A 23292-nucleotide genomic window follows, 5' to 3' on the forward strand; every position below is an offset into this window, starting at 1 on the left:
CTCTTTTTTAATTCACGACAATGTAACAATAAATAAAAAATTTAAAATAATTTATTTTCAATAAGGATAATTTAATAATTTATATAAATTCATTAATCATATAAAAATTTTAAAAAATTTTAAAAAATTATAATATTTTAAAAAATTAAATTATTATTTATATATTTTAAAATAATTTTATTATTATTTATTTTAAATTATACAAAGTAAAATATTTAATTTTGAAAAGATTCCCACGTGGAGGAAGGGGAGAGAGACAAGTTAAGCCCATGGAATCCATTAAGTTGACGATTAGACAAGAGTAGAGGAATCAAGAAATGTTCCTCCGAGACTCAGAAGCGGAGGCAGTGGAAGTCCAAAACCGAAAAGATCCAAAACCAAAAATGGGAAGAAGCGGGAAGCACGTGACAGTGAAGCAGCTAACATCAATACACATTCACACCACATTTCCGCTTTCTTCCCTTCGATCAATGCCTACTACTGCACTCTACTTCCATGCTTCCCACTTCTCACTGCTGAATGCTGATCCTATTCCTACCGCCCTCTGCTAATTTTGGGGTCTCTCTCGCTGTTCATCATATCCCTTTTCTTCATTATCATCATGTGGCAGGTTCTCTTAGCTGCTGCTGTTGCCGGATCCACTGGTTTCGTCGCTAACCGCTTTCTCGCTCAAACCAAGCAATGCGACCATAATGACGACGACCCTGGGATAACATCTGAGAACCCACTTTCTCTGCCCCCTATGGTTCCTAATGTTTGTTCGGGATCTGGATTCGAAATCAACGCCGACACACAAGGCGAGATCTTCAGGTTTTCTAGTTCGGAATCTCTGAGGAAACCTGGGCTTCGGTCTCGGACTAGTGATTCTCGACAGAAACCTCTGTTCAGGAGCCGACGGTCCAAGAACGGGGTCAAAATTGCAAAGATGGAGCAGAGATCTGATGTACAGGCACGATCGGAGCAGAGTAAGGATGGAAAGCGATTATCATTTTGCTTGAAGAGAAGGAAGACCATCAAGAATCTAGCTGGCAAAACAGGATTTTGTTCTTCCAAAGGTATGATTATTCATTTCCTCGTTCTGTTTGGCTCCATAGAGTCGATAATTTCCCCCTCTTGGTATGAATTATTATGGATTTATGGAGATGTTACTTTTCTATCAATGTTGTCCGTTTATGCCATCATACCACAGTAATTTCCTATTAATTTTTCGCTCTCAATGTTTTTGTGCTTCCATTTAAAATCTGAATTTCGTGTCTATTGTCAATTTTGCGGTTCAATTATTTTCTCCGTTTAAACCAGGCTTTTTGTTCGTGATTGATAATTAGAAGCCTTAAACCTTGTGAAGTCCTTGAACCTCATATTTTAATTTTTGAATTCGTTGAGTTTTTTGGCAGCTGTATCATAATTCATGCTCCTCCCCCCGGGGGGGTGTTACTGGGATTCAATAGGCAACACCACCGCCACTAACAACGTTAGACCGGAGTGGCAACAAAAACTCCTAGTTCGTTTAGTATTTTTCTATATGCAATATTCTTAGAGTTTTACATATCGATTAAAATAATCTGCAACTTCATATCCGTTATTTTCAATTTTTCATGCTCGTAGGTTACTGCTATTATACTTTATATCTCTTCTTTGCTGCTAGTTACGAGACATATTGTTTTTCGTTTTTTTTTTTAATTAAAAAGGAAACAGAGTAACAATTACAGCCACAAGAATTGTTTTTCATTTTCAAAACAATGAATTTGATGTCATGTTCTACTCCTTCAGATGGCTCCTTATTTGGTCAGGGACTTGGCTTTGGAATCATGTATATGATGTCTGCTGGAAAATCTGAGATCAGCAAGCTGAACAAGACTATGGATGAAACAGCTAAAGTTGTTCAGGAATTAAAATCTGAGCTCTGCAGAAGAAGATCATCAAGTACATGGATAATTTCAGATTCTGTCGACCATAATGATTTGAACTCGTGCAAAATAAGTGATAGGAATGAAGTGGTTCTCAAGAATACAAGCAGTGAGGTCAGAGACACATATGTCAGAACTTCGAGTCTTCATGCAGCAAGTCAAGATGGTGAATGTGGAAGCAGTTCTCTTACAGAGGAATCAGCTCAACCGGTTCCAGAATTGGAACAACTGGAAGCAGAACTTGAGCTTGAACTTCAAAAGCTTCCTGGGTGTACTCTTGACAGTCCCTCCCTTGAAGAAATGGGACCAAATTTGCACGAGGTGAATTTCCTGGATACCCTTGTGTTGGTCTCACTCTCACACACGAATATATGCCCCCTATTTACTTACAGTATTCATTTCTCTCAGCTTTAGATGAGATAATTTTGTTCCCGAAGTCTTATGGGATTATATATACATATATATATATATATTTAAAAAAACTACTTTGTCTTATCTGTCGTGGGTAGTTTGTGCTATGATTCAAAAAGTATGACCCTCTCATTCTGTTGTGCACCTCTGGTGCCCCTTTTTTTTCATTCATCTTCCGCCGTTCTGTGTGGGTTTGACGAAGAAATTCTTTTGCAGTTTCAAGTTGGAGATGATGGGTGTTATAAAACTGAATTCGAGGGAGTATTGGCATCTGAACTGAGTCAGAGACTAAATCATTTGCTGATAGAACGGCAGGAAAACCAGATTGCAGAGCTGGAATCTGAATTGCATTTAGCTCAGTCCAAAATCCATGAGAAGGAAGCTGAACTCCAGGCACTGAAGGACACTGTCAGACGCCTTTCTCAGATATCTCTATCCACTTTTTCAGGTACTACTGTCTTTCCTTTATGGCCTCATATCGCTTGGTTTGCTTGCAACATGTTGAAGCATCTTTATTTACCATCATAGTAGGCGTTGTTAGTGGATGCTGCATATCAGTAGTCAGTAATATTGGTCATTGTGTCTTCAGATGATGAAACTGATGCCGGCTCTAATCAAAAGGGAAGCAGCGTTAGAGGCCCTAACAACGTGGACTGCGAGTCAAAGCAAACCCTGGCTGGGGTCAAAAGGCCTATTGATTCTGAGGCATGCGCATGTTATTACCTGAATTATTACCTGAAATGACTCTTCTTGGTGGGATATGTAGGAGGAATAGAAATAACAGAGAGTATAAATTAAAAGGCGTTGTACTTGAAGATTAATGTGTCTGTCCGACCATTATCGGGATAAAACAGATCCTTGCTAGATATGTTAGACAGTAGAATTGTGAGAAATATTCGAGCTTAACCCTCTTACGGAAGCAGAGAATGGAGAACTGGATTCGCAGAAGTAGGCAGGAATCTAGATTGGATCAGATAGTAAACCCAATGGTTGGGCCTTGCTTGTATATTCATCTGACAGTTTTTTTATAATTATATATATCATACATAATTCTAGCAGTCTCGTATGCAGATAGTTTTGCAGAACAGTAAAATTTAACATTGACCTATTTTCACAATATACTAAAAGTCAGGGATGTCCAAGTTTAAAGTTGCAATCCATATAATATGTGGATTAGATTTCAAATACGGATATATTTTGGGATTCATATGGCCTAAAGTTGCAATCCATATAATATGTGGATTAGATTTCAAATACGGATATATTTTGGGATTCATATGGCCTCCATTTTATACTTTTAGGACTTTTAATGTAGTTGATGACATGTGGTTTTCCTACGCCTTATCGGACATGCCTTTAAAACTCACATTCATTGCTCCACATGATCAGTCCCGATGATGGCGAAGCTAGCTGCCAAAGAACTCTGTTGACTTTATGTTCTCTTGCGGGTTGATCACACAATGGCTACACTTGTTCAATCACCGCAACACTGTAATTTACTTTAGTAATACGCTGATACATGGAGTATTTGTTAAGCATCTGATCAATTAATATAAAAAAAAGCAGCAAATGAAAATAATCTTCGTATTTTTATTATGAAATTAGAAAAATAAGCTTATTTAATATCACATTAAAAATTATTTTATTTTGGGCAAATTTTGTTTACCTGAATTGTGTCAAGAGAAACCAAATGTACTTGAAGAATTAGAGGAAAAGCTGCAAGGGAATCTAAGTCGGAGGCCAAGCTACAGCTGTTAGCTCAACTTTTCTGAGCCGCTCACTTCACTTGCCTTCGGCTTTAATTTTGCCGATGCTTATTTTGGGTTCTCTGTTCTGGAAGTCGCCATTTGTGATGTTGAGTGCGAGGAAAAAACATGCAGAAGCCTCCAAATAACGTCATTTGATGTGGCATTTGAAAGGATTTAGGAAGGTTGCATTGTATGAATTAAGCCATTTGATCTGACTTTGAGGACACTGACATGATTTCTCTGCTGGGTATCATCAATTCTTGAACTTGTGATAAGCAAGGATTTAGTGCTGCCAGACAACAGCTGACAATCAATTTCAAATGTTGCATTAATATTTCATGTTGATGAAGCATTGCCTTCATCTATCTCTGGCACTACACGAGAGCAACAAAGACGTGCCATCAGCTTGAAGCAGAGAAAGAAATAAGCAGAGGAGAGGAAGGAGTGTGCCAGGGGCAGCAGCAGTATTGTTGATTGATTGCGCAGCAGTGAGTACAGAACAGTATTGGGGAAGGCGGTCATACTCCAAACACCCCATCAATCAATCACACATGAATGGCCTCTCACGTGTGATTCGATGCCACACTCAATCGCTCCCATCACACTAACTAGTCTTGTTCCCTAGCCCATTCGCCATCACTTTGCCCAAATTGCCACTTGCATTTCTCACAGAATCTTCACATTACACATTTAGTGTCAACATATCTATGACCACCTACGTTATATCAAAATTATAACGAGTTATATTATTCTTAAATCATAAATTTTATGCAATGCTTTAGATCAATATTTTTTTCAGTCTCAATTATGACTTTAATGTATCTTGTTATTTTGAGATATTATGAATTCCGAAGCCCTGCTATCATAGTATCATACATATTAACTAAAAATAATTATTTTGTATTTTTATTATCAGACAGTTCTCTGGCCGAATATCAAATTTAAGTCGCTCATGCTAAGAGAGATGCTAATTTGAATTGAATTAACAAAAGTAGTAGTGTGACTTCGTTGCATATTAGAAACACTTTTAAGAATAAAAGTAATGATAATTTTTGAAGGAAACTAAACCATTATGTAAAAAAAAAAAATACAGTATCTAGTTAAATATTAGTTAAATGAGAAAAATGGAACGAATTACTAGCGGAGATAAAGCTAAAAATGAGAGGAGGGTAAAACCGAGCAGAAACGAACAGAGGGGGAATATAGAGGGAATCAGGCAGCGACACCCACCCGTGCAACGACGAAATAAAAATAGAGCCTTTCCATCATTTTACTTGCAGAAGCTTCTTCCCCACAAAACACCATTATCTTTTTCTTATGCTTCTCACTCTTCCTCCTCTCTCTCCCCTCTCCGTCGCCTTTCCTCACTCCCTCCAAACCCGCCATGAATATGAAGCCCTCTTCCAAACCCATTTCCAGTCCCGCTCGGACCGACAAGTTTCCCCCGCCTCTCATGCGCTTCTTGAGGACCAACGTCGCCAGTCGAAGCCGGGGCAGGTCAAGGTCAAGCCCCATGTTTCTCAGGAAGAAGACCTCCGCCATTGATTCCCAGGAACCCTCTTCCCCCAAGGTCACCTGCATAGGCCAAGTCCGAGTTCGACGCTCCTCCAAACATCATCATGCAGCCGCTAAAAGGAATCGACTTCGCTGCGACGCTAGTCCCACTGGATGCACCCGCCGCTTCTCGTGGTGGCTCCGGCATGGCTTCTTTTGCCGTCATTTCGCTGTTAAAATCAGGCCTGGTTTCTGTCACTGTCATTTTCCATGCTTTTGGCCAAACTGTGGCCTCTTTCCCATATTTAGTTTTCGAAGGAAAGCAACTAAGGCCAGACAAGATTCAGCTGCAAGTCATTTGAATTTTAGGGAGAGGCACAATGGAGAGACGCACCTTCAGGATTACGAATTAGAGGAAGAGGGATTCCGAGAACGGGCTAGTGTGAATGCGAATGCGAATGAGGATGTTCCCGTGCCGGCTACGCCGCCGAAGAACGCCTTGTTACTGACTAGATGTAGATCCGCACCGTACAGATCTTCGTCTCTGGCTTCTAGGTTCTGGGGCTCGCCAGTAAATGGTGAGGAAACAGAGGAGGGGCTGAAAACGGAATTGCAAAACGGAACACAGACTGATCACTATAAACCCACCTCCCAGATGGACTCAATTTCCGATAAAGAAGTGAGAATGGATCCGAGAGATGAGCAAAATCCTGGGTTTTTCAAAGAGCTTGAAGATTCAATCAAAGGTAGAGTCATCAAATCCGAAAACGCTCGAGACTTGAAGAGAGGGGATGAAGGGGGAGACTCTGCACGTCCTCTCATACTCACGAGGTGCAAATCGGAGCCGGCAAGAACCTCTCAGAAACTCGATCCCGAGTTAAATTTCTGGAAAAGGAGAAGGCTGGGTTTGGCAGATTCATGCTCGCCGCATTATTTGTGATTAATTAACCAATTCCTATCCATCTCCATTACTCTGCATATAACATTTTAATTTAATTTCCCGTGATGATCACTATTTATATACTAGGTGTAGATGAGTACATAATAGTCGTAAAAAGTTGTCTTCCCTGAAAACAGTCACTGTTCGGACATCTGGAGCTGTACGGGAGAGAATCTCCATAGCTCTAAGAGTGACATAGACACGGAGGGGGAAAAAACACAGACATGTTTTAGTGAATGTGAGTTCTTATTTCCTATCATAAACTGTATCAGTCAGTGGTGTGGAGGCTACCGCAATTGATGTGTTTGTAGAGAAGAAGCTAAAACGATGTTACGAAAATGAAGAAAGTCTCTCGCTGATCTGTGGTTTTGCTTTTTATCTGTATATTTTTGTGTTGGTCTGACTGTTAGTTCATGTCATCGAACTTCGTCCATTTCTAAAGTACCTTTGATACTCTGACCCACCTTTTCCCCTCGCTGGTGGAAACTGGGACTGCAAACAAAGTTACTTTATTGCATGTTTAATAGTTTATTGCTTTTGTGACTCTGAGGCGAACCGCTTTTTATCTTCTGTGAACTCAGATAGTTTCAGATATGTTTATTAAAAAAAAAAAAAGATAGTTGGAAGTGTTTGCTTTGTTTAATATTAAATGCATGTTTGGCATAACATTTGGCCAAAGTTTGGTAGGATTTTTTATGATTAAATTGTTGTACATTTTTCATTTAAGTCTAACTCGTGTGAGATTCCACAATGTACCCGGAAGATTTAAAACAGAATAAAGTATTAAGACGACGAAGGTTGAAGGTTGGGAAGACTGCATCGCACATGACACAAACTAGTATATCAAAATTAATTAACTTTATTAAAAAATGTCTGATGTTTGAGATCGGAAAAAGATAGATATAATGGCCGAAAAGGAGAAATACTATTTAACAAGAATGTCAACCCGTGAAGCTACACGCAGTCAAGTTTGAAGAGCCTAGCGCTCGATATCTTAATTTAAGAATCTCCAATGGAGTTTCCCGTTGTGGTCTTTTCTGCTCCCTTCATTCATATCTGTAAATTGCTTTTAACTAATTTATGTCTCTCAGTAAGTAAATAATATTTAAAATTACACATTCTTATATTTTTAACATGATACTTTGGGAAAAATGTCATGTTGAATGGAGAGAGTACTAAATATTTCACGTCTTAATCCTTATGCCATATTTTTCTGTTAATACTGAAGGCAGCATAAACCTTGCTACAGAGGCGGAAAAAAAATGGAGTGGTCCTGAAGATATGCGGGTATCTTATTGGGTGGTCCATATGATGTTATAAATGCATGTGAGAAGGGAGGTTGATGGAATTGTTGAAATTTGCAAGAGTTAATGGCACGTGACACTGCGTGACAAGGCATTTATGATAAGATGAGAAGCGACAGCAAATTTGATCACTACTTGTTCACCACTGGTGGTCCATTTTTTGTCCCTCTCCCATGCACCAACTGAATCAACCAGCTACTCCACGTTTGAGTATCGCAAACTTACTTTTGATTCACTTTCCTTTCACTATTTTTTTTATCCTTAATTGGCGCTGTTATATCTTGTAATAAAAGTCAACAGAATATTTACACAATGATTTCACTAGACAAGATGTCGTTTGAAATATTGACAGCTCTTTTTGTCCAAGCTCCGTCTTCATCTATTGCTCTGGTCATTACTAGAGCCGCGAATTTAAATAGGTTGGACCTATTGAGGCTCGGCCTGAATAGATCTGACCTGAACAGGTTCAATTTTTTAAAAAACTTGAATAGTTAAGCCCAACTTAAATATCTGAATTTAATTTTTAAAATCATTTTTAATTAATTTTTTACTTTAAAATTAATTATTTTATTTTATAAAAAATATAAAATATATTTTTTTAATACTTAAATGATATCTATAACTCAAATATATAGTATTTTAATATAAAATAATCTAAAATTTAAAGAATTAATTAATATTTATTATATTTTTTAAAAATATAATTTTTTTATTCGGGTATTCGGGCCAAGCCCGAACTCGATTGGGCTTGGCCTGAATTTTTTTGGGCTTATTTGGGCCAACCCAAATATAAAAAAATATTTTTTTTTAAGTCCGGCTCTAAAATTTTTCAGATGGATTCGGGCTAACCTATCGAATTTGGCTCGAATTATTGACCCTATTCATTACGCACTGCATTTTATGCCCAGCGCAGTCAACAAGTTATGAAGGTCAGTTAAACAAGCCAATGTACTTTTTGTTGATTATTAATTCAATTATCGGTGCCTTGGAGCGCAGCACAATTAGGGTCATCGAGTAAAATGGTGTGGACCTAATTTTACGGGACGCTGAGGCCTGAGAGCCCAATGGCCTTGATCTGCGTGACCTAATGAAATTCTTCGACAAAATCGTTAACTCATTTCGTCATGCCAATGCCATATTTTATTCAATTTAAACTCGCATATTGTCATTAACATATGTTGCTTTGAAGCGGCAAGGCAAGCAGAGACGTATTTCCATCATTTGGTGGTAGCGGAGTCCATGATTCAAGCCCACCAATAATTCTGCTTCCCCCAAACCAAAAAAAAAAAAAAAAAAAACCAAGACAAGCGGGGGCTTGGTGAATGAAGAGCAGGTGAGTGTGAACTTTCGGGGTGGCCATCATAAATGTTCAAAGTGTCGAAACCTTTCGGTCGTTGCCAGGCGACTGGCTCGTCTTGGACCCATGCATGCCATTGCTAGCCAAATTGCACCATGTCCATGTGCCTGTCCACCTACAGTCTCAGATTCATCACAAAATTATTTATTGTCTCTTCCATGTACTCTCTCCCCCCCCATAATGGGTTGCTTGGAACATGCTCCCATCGCTTAAGACACATGATACTCCTTTCTATTCAAAATATGTAAGGTTTTAAACTGTCCCCCAGAATTAAGAAAAGTAGTTGAAAGTGGGGTAACATCATTACTGTAGTTTTTAAGATCGTCTTCCAATTAAAACAAACATATCTTAATTATTTTTAATTCTTTCTCATGTAATATTTTTTACAGTATAATTAATAAAGATATTTTTGTGAAAAGATGATTTAATACTACTGACTTCTTGTAAAGTGTTCTACATTTTGCACCTATACTACCTAATAAAATGTCTTATATTTTACATTGGAAAGTGAAGAGTATATCATTTCATCTCTTGCCTTCGCTACATATACCCCCATAGGGACGAACCCACAGCAGTATAGAGGAGGCAATTGTCCCCACAGAAATTTTGCAGTTTCTTTGGTAAATATATGTAATATATGCATCATATGCCCCCATCTTATAAATATTAATAGCCCCGGTAATTAATAATGTTATTTTCTTATGCTATTTAACTTTTTCATCAATTTTTTTACTCATAATTGTCATGGCCCACAAAAAAAAAATGTCACACATTTTATGTTCATTATTTTATTCGTGGGTATTTATTTTTTTCCCATTGAAACTTGCTTTGCCCCTTCTATTTTCCCCCACTTCTTCCCGCTCCACTTTAGTTTAGAAAGCGAGTAAACCAAACCACTGAATAGCTCTTCACACTATCGTACTCCAATGAGATGGGCCCAAAAATTTTGCTCCACCAAACGATTCTCTGCAATGAGTCGGCATCCTGATTTAGTTTTGCTATTCAACTCAACTCAACCGTGTCTTCCTCGTTGTGTCGGTGTCACTCACTCCTGGCTCCAATTGAATGGTTGTTTGGCTACTCATATAGATATAGAATTTTTTGATGGTATATGAAATCTCATAGAAAAAGCTAATCAGGAAAAAATCTCAGAGGGAAAACTTATGTATATTTAATATTTTTTGTAGTTTATTCTGATTGATTTTGTTGTATTGCAAGTGTGTCTTTATATTTGTAAAATATATAATGCTCCCACGATTCAGAATTCCTGGGTTCGTCACCGTATGCCGGTCAGTTACTCAGTGATGGTTTAAAATTGAACTAACACAACCACCAGATAATTAAACACTAAAATGAACAGGAACTGGATCAACAGGTATACATTTGGAAGAAAAGTAGCAAACACATGAACCCTTTGAAGAGAAGAAGTTTAATGGTTGAGGTCCCTAGGATGCAGTTAGTGAGTTACAGACACATGCAATTGTTGGCCCCAATCACGAGAAACACTGAGGGGTCTGCATGTTATGGAGCCAACCCCCATCTGCATCACACCTTCTCACTTGCTGCTGTGCCGAAGGCGACCGTTTCATCCTCAAAATAAAGCCAAGGGCCTCACACGTATCATCGACCTTTGGCCATGCCTCACTCATTAATTTAACCTCTTTTCTTCTTCTGCTTCTTTTTTCTCGGTGCTTATAAATCATCGAAGCCTCGTAACACTGCTCCACATACAATACTGGGGCATGGTCCATGGAGCTCATCAGGTCTGCCTTGTTCCTCTTTCTCCTCCTCTCTCTGCATTGTTTCACAAGAGGTTTGCGTGATCTTTAATTAATTTCTCGCTGTCATATTATTGTATTCAGCTATATATATAGATTTCACTGCTTTCTTAGCTTTTTTAGTCCGTAATAGGGAGACCTCAGGCACTGTATTCAGAGGAGGCGTATGAGATTGATTATAGACGCCCCGAGACTCACTCCTCCATCCCTCCACCTCATCATTCCCTCCCTTTCCCAACTATTAAAGGCTAGTCCCTCTCTCTCTCTCTCTCTCTCTCTGTTTTTTTTTTTTTTTTTTCTCATGGCGGTATTCTACTTCTTCCTTTTTCTCCCTCCTCTCCAGCTGCTACATAAATTGAGTTTTCAACATCATGCATATAGGTCAAGCATGTATAGGTTATACGAAATTATTCCCTTAAATTTAGAGAGAGAAAAAATCTGAATCATCAGTGTTAGAAGATGTTGTTTACTTCTCTTTCGTGTTAATGCATTTTTAAACCGCAGGAGAAGAAAATCCAAAGAGGAAGCCGCCTCCTCATAAGTGAGCTGCAGTCTGTGTTGTGGAAACAAGTACCTTTGACTGGTTCTGGTTCATAATGTTTTATGCAGAAGGTAATCTGTGTGGTATTGTTTGAACAAGAAAAAAAAAAAAACAAAGGATGTGGGGTAGTGGCAAGGTCTGCGTTTGTACTTTGTACTGAAATAGTGAAATGCAAGAGAAGGCATGGCTGCATGAGCATATTTTGTCTTTGTATATGAAAGAGATCTATCTTTGATATTACCTTCCAGCCCATGTGATCCAGATTTACTTTTCCCCACTGGAAAGAAGATCTGGATCCCATGTCTAGCAACTAGAGAAATTGGATGCCTACATAGTAAAATTCATGTTGTCCATTAAATTAATGGTTTGGAGAATCTTAATACAATCAAAATCAGAAAATATTATAGCAAATGTCTATCTCATTTCTTGTATAAAATGTAGAACTTTTTTAAATAATGTATGCCTATATTATTATTATTATTATTATTATTATTATTATTATTATTATTATTATGATATTTTCCATCTATCTTTCCTATTATGATTTTTGTATCAGATATAGGGGTTTATATTATATATTATTTATGAATGAATTTATATTATTATATTATTGTCTTTTCCTTCATACATTGCTCAATGTCAAAGGAAAGGAAGGAAGATTTTATATCAACAATAGGGAAGGAATTTGACAATGTAGAAAAAAACATGAAAATTTTGAGCAATTTAAAAATGTTCTAAATTTTAGGCCAAAAATGAGATAAACATTCACTATTTGATGTTATTTATGAGATTTGGATGGATTTTGATTCAGTGTTTCAATAAGATTCTTTAAACCATTAATTTAATGGACAGCATAGATTTTGTCAATATGCAAATCTATAAAAAGAATTTTAAGAATGGTTGTTCAGAATTGACTTCAACGTATCTATGTTAAAAAATTATTAAACACTCTCAAACTTTCATATTATTTATATCCTTGTTAGTGAGAAAAGTTAAATTAGATCAATTTTTATTTTTACTTTTTTAAATAGCATTCCCTCTCTATATTTTAATTTGTTTTCTTGCAACGAATATGACTGAGATGATTATCTAATAATTTTTCAACACTTCTTACGATGGTGTGACAAATAACCAAGATTTAATGCAATTGTAAAAATTTTTAGCCAAATGCAAGATGCAATTTTAACAACGACAAACCATATAAAATAGTGGAGTATATAATTAAGCATATTTTCATAAGGTTACTAAAAATAAAAAATTAATAAAAAATCTGTATTGTCTTTTTTTTTTATTCCTTTGCTATATTAATTAATAGCACCATCCCTTGACAAGGTTCCGTCTTTATCGTTTAAGCAATTTATCAATTATTAAAATTAAATTAAAATAGGAGAAAAATCCGAACGCTAGTGCAAATCTCATGTCCGCACACCGTTGTCTAATATTGAAGAAAACTAATCCAAAATATTCAATCAAAATCCAATATAATCTATTGAAAACTGAAGAAAAGTTATATATGGAGCACTTTTTATTTTGGGAGAATTGGCAAAAAAGATCAAGTTGATTGAGAAATTATGTCCAAAAATCAAGTTGAATTCAAGAACTAAAATAAATATTTTATACATTAAACAATTTAAACAAATGACCGAAATGTGGTTGTGACGGAGGGCATCAACAGTTACAGAGAAGCAGTCGACAGTGTGAATGAGGACTTGATCAAACGAGGTTAAGAACGTCTAGAAAGTGGAGTGATTGGGGAGATGGCAGGTGCAACAGCAAGGAAGAGATGGAAAACTAACGAGGATGACGGTGACATCAAACCCACATCTTCAACCATTCTCTTTGATCCGACTTCCTCTTTTCTCTAGTGACAATGACAACAACCTCCTCATTGATCTCAACCTCGTGACAGTGACAACGACCTCCTCCAATAACAATGATGATTTCCCTTCATTGTTTGTGGCAGAGACCTTTAGATTTCTAGGTGATTTTTGGTTTTGAGTTTTAGGTGATTTCCCTTCAGTGTCTTCACTTGCTATCCTATTGTGATTATCACTGTACTTTAATCTTCAATTCAGAGTAGAAATCCCCTTTATACTATTATCATTGATTTGAAAGTTCTATCTATCTAGTTTACCATGAGAAAATATGATAATTCAAAAAACTTTACAGACAATAAAGACAACTGCTATTGGAACATTGAACATGCTTGGCCTTGCAAAGAGAGTAGGAGCATGGTCTGGGGATTTTATTCTTTTTTCTTCATTTGATAGTCTTAATTGATACTGTCAACTGGTTTCAACAAGTTCATTATTTTATTGGGTAGTATTTTGCTTAACTCTACTTTAGAAGTATATGGGGATCCTTTGGTGCACCCACAACCGAAAAGCTATTTATTAGTAAGAACTTAACTTAATCCAAACTTGTGTCTTTGTCATATGGGTGAGTTGTCATAATTTTTATGACTATCTTAATTTAATAGAGTTTGTTATATTGCCGTACAACTTTTGTTAAGAACCAGGAAAGAAGCAAAAGCAGGATCTTTACCTTCTAGTGTTGCTACCGAAATGGAGGAATTGTACAAGAATTATTAAAGTGCAACACATATTTTGATTGATCTTGTCTATTCAAATAAATATGTGCTATATTTCAAATGCCTTGTTTTGAAATAAATGTGAGCTTTTCATTTTATCATATGCATACAAAATGCAATTATTTTATTTGGAATCACTTTATTTTGCAATAGATATAACATAAATGAAATATTTGACCATGATCTACTTGACTAAATCATTCCTAATATCCTAACGAAATCATGTAAGTATTCAAAACATCATAATGAACCTCCAAAAATTTATGTTTCAAGTATCAATAATATCTTAAATCTGTCATTTATTTTATCTATTCACGTTTGTAACTTCAATCGTTACCTTATGATTGACATATCAGCTTATTTGAAGATGAGAAAAAAAAAAATAAATTCAAGTCAAGATCTTACACTCATATTATAATTCAAGTGAACTACAAGAAAATACTAATTAAGAAATTTCCCTAGAATATTGAATGAAAATGTAATTGTATGTTGAAGTATATTTATGACCATCTCCTTTATTTATTTATTTATTTTTTGGTATAGGGTAGGATATAGTTTAACATGGGGCTTGATGTTGTTCTTATCCTCATGGTATATTTTTTAATATGAGGTGCCGCATGGTCTTTATTTATCATTTTTATTGTATTTGACAAAAAGATAGATCAAATCTAATGGAATTACTGTTGTTTCATTGAAATTTTTATTTTTCATTCTCCCTTTTCACATTTACTTGTTTTTTAAGGATAATTCAATTGTCCTTCATTTTACATTGTCGAATCCGCATCATTTACAGGTTATTATGGCTTACTATACAATGTATAATAGTTAAACAAGAGGAAATTTATTATGAGTGTTCCCTTTTTTTTTTTTGACTTAGGTGCAAGGGATCTGATTTATGGTGCCAAACTTCTGACTTAGTCATTTTTAAGTAATTTATAGTCATTTTCATGTAAATCAAGGGTATTGACAATAGTGTATTCTCTATGCGTTTGATTTATGAAAAGTCACCCTTATTAATCCATACTTAACTTTAAAATTTGAGATAATTACGGGAATAACTCAAATGAATTACTAAGTTTTCAAAACTTAAAATGTTATAAAATCAGTTAAGAAAAACCAAAATTAAAGCAAAACATATATACGAAAGCATGAACATCATATAATGTAAGATAACATGAAATTTAAGTCAAAAGAGCAAACACAAAGATTCTGAAAAAATACGCTGCAGCATAAAATTTTATGTTGTGGCATAAACTGTAGAACCCCATGACAACAACAAGCTATCATGACAGACTTCCTGGCTAAACTTTTGGCGCTTACTAAATCTTCATCAGATGTCTGATTGAGATGATTTAATTATCTATAAAAAGCTTTCTTTGAGCTCTAGTTAATGGCAGTGTTTACACTCAAATTATTTCTCAATCAAAAGTTAGACACTAAAATACAAATTCACTCATTTATGCTTTCAAAACATAACCAGAGTGTCCAGAACTCAATCCAAGTACCAAAACCCACACTAACCCTTAAATCACACTCAATGTACAATAACAAATTCATGCAATATACCATAACAATTAAACAACACACATATAACATTTTTACTACTTAACTCCTTGATTATAAAAACATAAGAGGGAGCCAAATCATGCAATTTCACACATTTAAATCACCATCATTTACAAATATACTCACTATTTACTTACATAGGTATTTTGGCCTTATTTAAATATCTCAACTAAAAAGATACCACACACATTAGGGCCTAAAATACACATTTCAAAACTTAATATTTAATAGTGTAAGTATAACAAAATATGAAATCCTAATTGACAATATTAATTAATTACACATATGCAACTAAATTGTGAGAGGCCTACAGTAGAAAATCGAGTTCCTAAGCCTCTAGTGCTTTCCCTTTGTCCGCTCAAAACTAGTGTTTGCAAAATATTAAATATAGGGGTGAGTACAACCACATAGTAACTAAGATTAATTTAGCCTATATAAATGCATATTAATTAATCATAGTAATGTAATGACATATTCAAATAAAACATGTTCACATATTAAACCACCCAATTTATGTAGTTACAAAACTAACAATCATGTAACATTAGCTTACTTAACATGTTAGGGTCACAACAATAACAATCATGTACTCTTTGTAAGACATGCAAGACCACAAAAGTAACAATCATATAATCATATAATAATATGTATCAAAACACATATGGGGTCACAATACTAACAACCATGTGCCCTTATCAAATTATGCTATACCACAATAATAACAATCGTATGGTTGAGATATGATCAATGCTTTGATATGAAACCGATGGCTATTTAGTGGGCTATATCCATAAAATCAGACTTTCCAAACCTTCCACTCGTAAGAAGCTGCCCATTTAAAGCTACTATACTCACTTTTAAGACACAATTTCTTCCTATACTAACAATTATGAGGTGTCATAACTCTAATATAGCCTCCTCATGAACCAATAAAAACTAGCTAGGTTTTAATCTCTCAAAGAATAAGTAGGACAATCCCTAAATAATAATGAGACAATGACTACCTCTTAATTTCAATGGTTGGCAGTTTGACTAGCTTCCAATTCTAACGACAAGCCATTAATATCACATGAATTTACAACATCTACTCCTCTCCCTATAAGCGAACTCGCTCTTAATGATCATGCAAATGAAACATGCCTACTTTAACATAAATTTTTCATTAAATGCATTATATGTAATTTCTCAATCATCAAAATCCATTAACCATTTTGTTCACCTTTAGTTATTATTCTCATCACATATTCCACTTCATTCATATCGCATTATCATCACACTATAAGTTTTGACATGCTCTTATGTTTATGCTTAAACATACCATTTATCCACGCATCACATACACATTTATATAGACAACTATCTTTACATGTGTCATTAGATCAATATCAACACACATAAACTTATTCACTTTGCACAATTTGCATCAAATTTCAATTTACAAACATCACATGATTTTCAAACAATTTATTTAAACAAATAATCAAATAAAAGCAAATGCATAAACTAAATTTTTTCCTGTTACCTCAAACCTTTGAGAGGTCAAAAGTTTACCTCTCATTATCACTTACTTCTAAGCTAAACTCGAGCTCTTCGGTACTTTATGAGGTTGATCTATAATTAATATTAACACCCATCACTAATAATCATCAAAATTACCATTTCTAACATTTAAATTCATACTTTAATAACTAAATTTCTCAATCACAAGATCAACCTCACATCTAATGAGTTCTTTAACTCCCATTAACTTCATTTAGCTCTCAACAATTTAAATAGTCACTAATATATTATCTAACAATCCAAAATTATCATAAAATTAAGCTTCAATTACCTCCAAAATATTCAAAAGTTGATATTTTAGCAGAGCAGCTACTCTCTTCATCGCCCTCCCTCTTTTTTCTAGCCCTCTCTCCCTATTTTATACCTTTTTTCATGCTTTAAAAAAGCTAATTCTAGAAATTATGCTGCAGCATAATACCTAGTTGGCAAAAATCCATTTTTTTTCTCTACAGTTTGAGCTTAGGTGTCCCAATTTACTTTCAAACTCAATCTAATGGTTAAAGTTAAACCTAATAGGCCTATAAGCTATTTCTAGCTATCATCAAATCCATTTATACCTTAATTTACATAATTACCCTTCATTTTCTTAATTAATCAGGGAAATAATTTTTTAAAATGTTATAATTTACACGTAATTTGCTAGATATTACATGCAAAGTATTCCTCAGGAATGCTCGTGAATTTCTTCATATATTAATTTACATGCAATTCGTAGTTATTTTCATATAATTCATGAGCATTAATAAAGGTGTACTCTCTGTGTGTTTGATTTATATGTAATTTGCTTAAGATTACATGTAAATCATTCCTTAGTCATGCTCATCATATATTGATTTACATTAATCCATAGTCATTTTTATATAATTTCAAGGGATTAATAGGGCATACTCTCTACGTGTTTTGTTTACATATAATTTGTCAAAAACCTTATACTCAAGTCAAAAGCCTTGCATCTCAAGCCAAAAACACGCGTATCTTAAACTAGAAGCCTTGCACCTTAAGTTAAAAACCCTTACACCCTAAACCAAAATCCTTACACCCAGGGACAAATCCACGTTTGCTATAGTGGGGGCGATTGCCCCCAAAACTCAAGAAAAAATTACTTAAAATGACCTAAGTTATATTTTTATTGCCCCCTCAAAGAAATTTTAATTGCCCCCACTTTAAAAGGATTTCATTTATTTCCTAATAAAATTTTACTTATCCCATTGAAAAATTTATTATCTGAAACTATAATATATATATATATATAACCTTGAATAGCAATAGTTTTATGATGGAAAAGTAATATTTCAAAAAAAAATTGTTTATGAAACAAATTTTATACAAAAAATTCTCAAACATGTAATTTCTTTAGAGGCAAAATGATGATAAGAAAATGAAGAGGTTTTTCTATGCAAAATTTTCTATCATACAAAAGAGGTAACTCCCTCAATTAAATTTAGGTGTAGATGTTAAAAATGTAAAGTATTTTTAGTATTTTAATATATAATTAATGTGTCTTTTAAAAAGTGCTTTCTAATAAATAGATCACTTTATATTTATTTTAAAGTAAAATACCTTATTAAATAGAGATAAATATAAAAAAAATAATATTAGTTTGAAGATAATTAACTAATTCATTGAGATGAAATTTAGTCAAAAACATCTTATATGTTTAAGTGAGGGAATATGAATTTTATTTAATGAAAATTAAAAAACATGATGCTATATATAAAGAGAGTCTTTTATATTATTCTAATGCTATCTTTATGTATTGTTTTAAAGATTTAATTTTATTAACTTATATAAAAATATAATTATATATATAATTATTTTTTATAAAAATATAAGTATTTATTTTAAGTATAAATTATGCTCCTATTGATTTATTTTTTTGAGTCTATCACTGCTTACATCTTTTAATCATTGAGTTTACATGTAATCCTTGATGATTATATGTGATCAAGGAGTTTAAATTTTTTGGCGGCACTTTCTGACAACCCTTCACTTGCCGGCTAAAGCTTCAACAACAGCACCATCAATTATTGGAAGAGTGGATAAAGGTCGTTAGAGCTCCGGTTACCAAATTTTGTGCCTTTTGCTCAATTTTTTTTAATTAACATAGCAAGGTATTTTAGTTATTTAATCAATTTATCTTGTGAATAAGATAATAGACTTGATCTTTTAATATACTTGATGCTTAAGTATAATTTTAGTTTCAATTAGATCTTTTTTACCAATTCTTCCTTTTATTTTTTATTTTTTTAAAAAAGAGGAAAAGTGGAGGCGAATGAATTAAATTTGGCCAATGGTAGAGAAGAAAAGGGAAGAAAGTCAGTTACAGGCGATTGGACGCGGGCTGCTTCCAATCACGTTCATTGGTTGATCTCGGCTCTTGGTCTCATACATCTATGATTTACCGTATCCTTCTTCTCATCCTCTTCAATTCTTCTTCACCAAGTCCACGCATTTCGCATTACCCAATTCCGCAATGGGTATGAAGGATGATCGTGACGAGGAGGCCATTCCTCTTGTCACCCAGTTTCAGCATGCTGACAACAAACCCCAAGCTCCTCCGCTGTTGCCGGAGCTGCCTGCGGCTCTCAAGTCTCCGCTGCCCTTGGAGTCTGCTATTTCTAATGGATTTGGTTGGACCGCCGACGGCCTCCCCTTAGTACAGGGGAGTGCAGTGGGCGAGCCCGTGGGCCGGTCTCAGTGGAACTCCAGCATTTGCGCTTGCCTTGGCCGCAACGATGAGTTCTGCAGTAGCGATCTTGAAGTTTGTAAGTCTCTTTCTCGCTGTTCATAATCTCTTATGCCTTTGGTTTCGGAAAATTTGGAGATGTGGACTTTATGTGATCTCGGAATGCCCATATTTCTGTGGCCTGATGCGGTATGAGCCAACTTCGGTTAGATTTTCATTTATAATTAGCGAGCCTCTTGTGACGGCTCTTTCAAATAAATGAGATTGTTTAATCAGAAAAAACAATCATGTATTATTTAATCAAATAAAAGTAACATTCGCTCGCCTCATTTTTATTTGGTGTGTTGTGAGACATGAAAGTGCCTGACATTTTTGGGCTTCCTTTCTCATTGAAGCTAATATGTAAAGTAAATGGGTTATCTTCTCCTATATCATGTGATTTCAAGAACCGTCTTCTTTATTTGGCTGTACACATTTTCTTGCTTATAGGTGGTCATATGTGATTTATTTGGAGCCACATTTGTGATTTAGAAAATATCGGGGATCTTGAATTCTTGTTTCTATTTTATGTGTTTTCCCTTAAGATATGGAGTTCCCGAGACGTTTTCAATTTTTTTCTTTTGCTTAAACTCATGACACGGATGCAATAGGTCTACTTGGGAGCGTGGCTCCATGTGTGCTTTATGGGAGCAACGTTGAGCGACTTGGATCTGATCCTGGAACATTTGCCAACCATTGCTTGCCTTATTCTGGTCTGTATATATTTGGGAAATCCTTTTTTGGTTGCAATTGTCTTGCTCCTTGGTTTTCCTATCCCAGCCGCACTGATATTCGTCGCAGGTTCAATTTAGAGGCAAGTTGTTTCCTGTTTTTTTTTTTTTGGTTGATTTATTTATTGTTTATTTTGTTGATGTTTTGTTAACAAAGTTGTGCTTTTTCAAAACTCCTATTAATAAATAATACATATATACAAGCATGACCGCATGTGGAATGCAATGTCAATCGTGTAAACAATTTAAAAAGTAAAGCATCAGACAATGACACGATAAGATCGCACTCGCAGTATATTAGAACGGTATATTTTATCTGTTCCATGTGTTTTGGGCTTCCTCTGCTTTTCTAACTACTACGAGATATGCTATTACCAATGGTGTAAGTGCTGCATTGAAATTCGTGTCTGATATCTTCATATGTAATATTTTCAAATTTCTAATTGTAAGATGGGTTTGTTAGTATTCAATATTCTCCATCCAGTTCTAAATATAGGAGGCTAGGAGCTAGATAACTAATTCACATAGTTGGTTTTCCTAAAATATTCCTCCTTTTGATCATTTAAATTAGAAAATATCCCTTTTGATTGCACACTTGATTGCATGTGTGCAATCAACAAGGATAGTTCGGGAGAAAAATATTAAACACGGGGACAAAGGAGATTGAGGTTTTATATTTAGAACCAAAACAAACTCCTTAATTAACTTCTACATATATTGGATTTATTTCCTTAGTGACCTTAGGATTTTTTGTTAGGGGGTGCAATTGGGAAGTCGTGGTTGCTTGTGTGTTGTGCCAAGGAAATAGTCCTATACCGACGTATTTGCTTGGGAAATGACACGTAAACTCCCTAATCAAGTGAGCAACTTTGCTACTTGTGTGTGCACATGTTGCAGATTCAATTTATGTGCTTCAAGTGTGTTTATCTAAACTGAGGGTGGTTTCAATATTACCTCTGCATTGCTTCAATTTATATGAGCTGTTGTTTGCTCACTCACGACTTCACATGTATCCGTTAGGTTCAGATTCTGACTACACGAAAATAAGCCCAAACCTAGAAACTGTTGGGAGACAGATTCCCCTCAAACGTACAACTAAATTACATGTTAATTAGTGAAGTAATTCTTCTATATGAGTCTCAAAAACTCGCATCCCTATGCTGCCACATGAAAGGTTGAACTGATGAAATAAAATATGTAATGTATGGAGTCAGGGGACTTGCAAGGCACTGAACAGATCATGTGGGTGCTGCGGAAGCTTTGTGATGGATGAAGCGCAGATAGAACAGTACGAGACAGCGTGTGACTTTGCAACACACGTGATCTGTCATTCGTGCGCCCTTTGCCAAGAAGCTCGGGAGCTGCGTAGGAGGCTGCCCCATCCTGGCTTTAACGCCAAACCAGTACTGCTCATGCTTCCCCCTGCAGAGCAGACCATGGGACGTGAGGCTTGATATTAGTCTTCCTCATCTTCTCACTGTTGTTCTTCTCTTATGTTTCTGTCTGCGGACTCCTTGGGATTTTGATGTCGTATAACCGTGTTGAACCTTTTTCCTGGTCTTGTGGATATGGTCTAAAATACCAACGTAGATGTCATTTGCTTAGATACCGTCTTCCCTGTGTAAAACATGACACGCTTTCTTTTCCTCCCTTTCTTCTGTATTTTGATATCTGAATTATGTTGGATATGTGATGTATATTTGATTGATAATTTGATATTTACTATCTACTGTTTTTTTAATCATATGGTGTGAATTAAAGCCTTATTTCTTCAACTTTCCGGGTATTTCCATCGTCGGTTGGAAGCCATTAATAATCGGAATAGTTGTGGGCCCGGGAAAATTTGGTTTCTCTATCATTGGAAAACACCAGCGCCATGTTGCTGTTCTCCAACCACACATCTGAACGGCCCGAAATTTTTATTTCAACTTTCTTGTTTTTAAACTAACATTTAGTAGATTATTTATTTATTTTTATTTTGTTTCTTTTAAGAAATTTATTAAAATGATACATACACGCATCTCTCTCTCTCAATTTGTGTCATCCACATCAATTCTGATTGGCTTAAATATTAAAACAGCAAAGAACATGTAGCCGAGCGGAAGGAGACAAGTTGGGATGGGAGTTGTTGACTTGCTATTGCTTAAATATATATTAAGGAACTTTGACGGATTTGGGCACGGTCAATAGTTTGAATTCACTCAATTAATGAATATTCTAATTATAATTTTTGAATTTCATCAATATTTTAACGTTATTAAAATATATTTTTTAAAAAAATTTAAAACAATTTTCATTATTAGAATACTTCTCACGTATATTATCCTTTTAAAAAATTTGAAATTTTATATTTTTTAAGTATTATATAATAAAATTTCTAATTGTGAAACACGTATTGAATGAGTAACGATAGACCACTCACCAATCTAATCTACTTATAATCTGTAATTTAAGAAGCCAATCTTGTAGGTTGTTACATCGCACTTCCGGCTTCAAATTCAGCATCTGCTGAACGGGGGAACCTAAATTTGGTGCTGCATTCCTTTTTTCCCTTCCTTCCTTTTTCTTTTCTTTTCTTTTCTTTTCTTTTTTTTTTTAATTTTGTGTAGGCAGGGGGCATATTTTTCATGTGCTGTTCAG

At 35.0% G+C, this 23292-nt stretch overlaps 3 protein-coding genes across 3 annotated transcripts; all 3 read left to right on the forward strand.

Annotated features, from left to right (window-relative positions):
• Positions 1-60: 60 nt before the first annotated feature.
• Positions 61-3376, forward strand: LOC129310606 (uncharacterized). Its single transcript, XM_054952501.1, has 4 exons — positions 61-1055; positions 1771-2228; positions 2535-2766; positions 2908-3376. Exons 1-4 carry the CDS (start codon positions 602-604, stop codon positions 3060-3062), a joined length of 1299 nt encoding a protein of 432 aa, XP_054808476.1. The 5' UTR covers positions 61-601; the 3' UTR covers positions 3063-3376.
• Positions 3377-5450: 2074 nt separating this feature from the next.
• LOC129302074 (uncharacterized) lies at positions 5451-6500 on the forward strand. Its single transcript, XM_054940750.1, has one exon. The coding sequence runs from the start codon at positions 5451-5453 to the stop codon at positions 6498-6500; it is 1050 nt and encodes a 349-aa protein (XP_054796725.1).
• Positions 6501-19545: 13045 nt separating this feature from the next.
• On the forward strand, positions 19546-22393 carry LOC129289868 (cell number regulator 8-like). The gene is made up of 3 exons (XM_054926632.1): positions 19546-19961; positions 20533-20735; positions 21867-22393. The coding sequence occupies exons 1-3, from the start codon at positions 19670-19672 to the stop codon at positions 22104-22106; spliced, it is 735 nt and encodes a 244-aa protein (XP_054782607.1). The 5' UTR covers positions 19546-19669; the 3' UTR covers positions 22107-22393.
• Positions 22394-23292: the final 899 nt, after the last annotated feature.

Source organism: Prosopis cineraria, unplaced genomic scaffold, assembly GCF_029017545.1.
Source record: "Prosopis cineraria cultivar Desert tree isolate PC_DT_omini unplaced genomic scaffold, ASM2901754v1 PC1, whole genome shotgun sequence".
Classification (NCBI taxonomy): Eukaryota; Viridiplantae; Streptophyta; class Magnoliopsida; order Fabales; family Fabaceae; genus Prosopis; species Prosopis cineraria.

Bases quoted from the DNA above. Each gene is read 5' to 3' on its own strand.
- LOC129310606 (XM_054952501.1), top strand. From the start codon at position 602: ATGTGGCAGGTTCTCTTAGCTGCTGCTGTTGCCGGATCCACTGGTTTC. The intron at 1,056-1,770 runs GTATGATTATTC...CTACTCCTTCAG, and splicing joins AGGATTTTGTTCTTCCAAAG to ATGGCTCCTTATTTGGTCAG. The intron at 2,229-2,534 runs GTGAATTTCCTG...ATTCTTTTGCAG, and splicing joins TGGGACCAAATTTGCACGAG to TTTCAAGTTGGAGATGATGG.
- LOC129302074 (XM_054940750.1), top strand. From the start codon at position 5,451: ATGAATATGAAGCCCTCTTCCAAACCCATTTCCAGTCCCGCTCGGACC.
- LOC129289868 (XM_054926632.1), top strand. From the start codon at position 19,670: ATGGGTATGAAGGATGATCGTGACGAGGAGGCCATTCCTCTTGTCACC. The intron at 19,962-20,532 runs GTAAGTCTCTTT...CGGATGCAATAG, and splicing joins CAGTAGCGATCTTGAAGTTT to GTCTACTTGGGAGCGTGGCT. The intron at 20,736-21,866 runs GCAAGTTGTTTC...GTATGGAGTCAG, and splicing joins GTCGCAGGTTCAATTTAGAG to GGGACTTGCAAGGCACTGAA.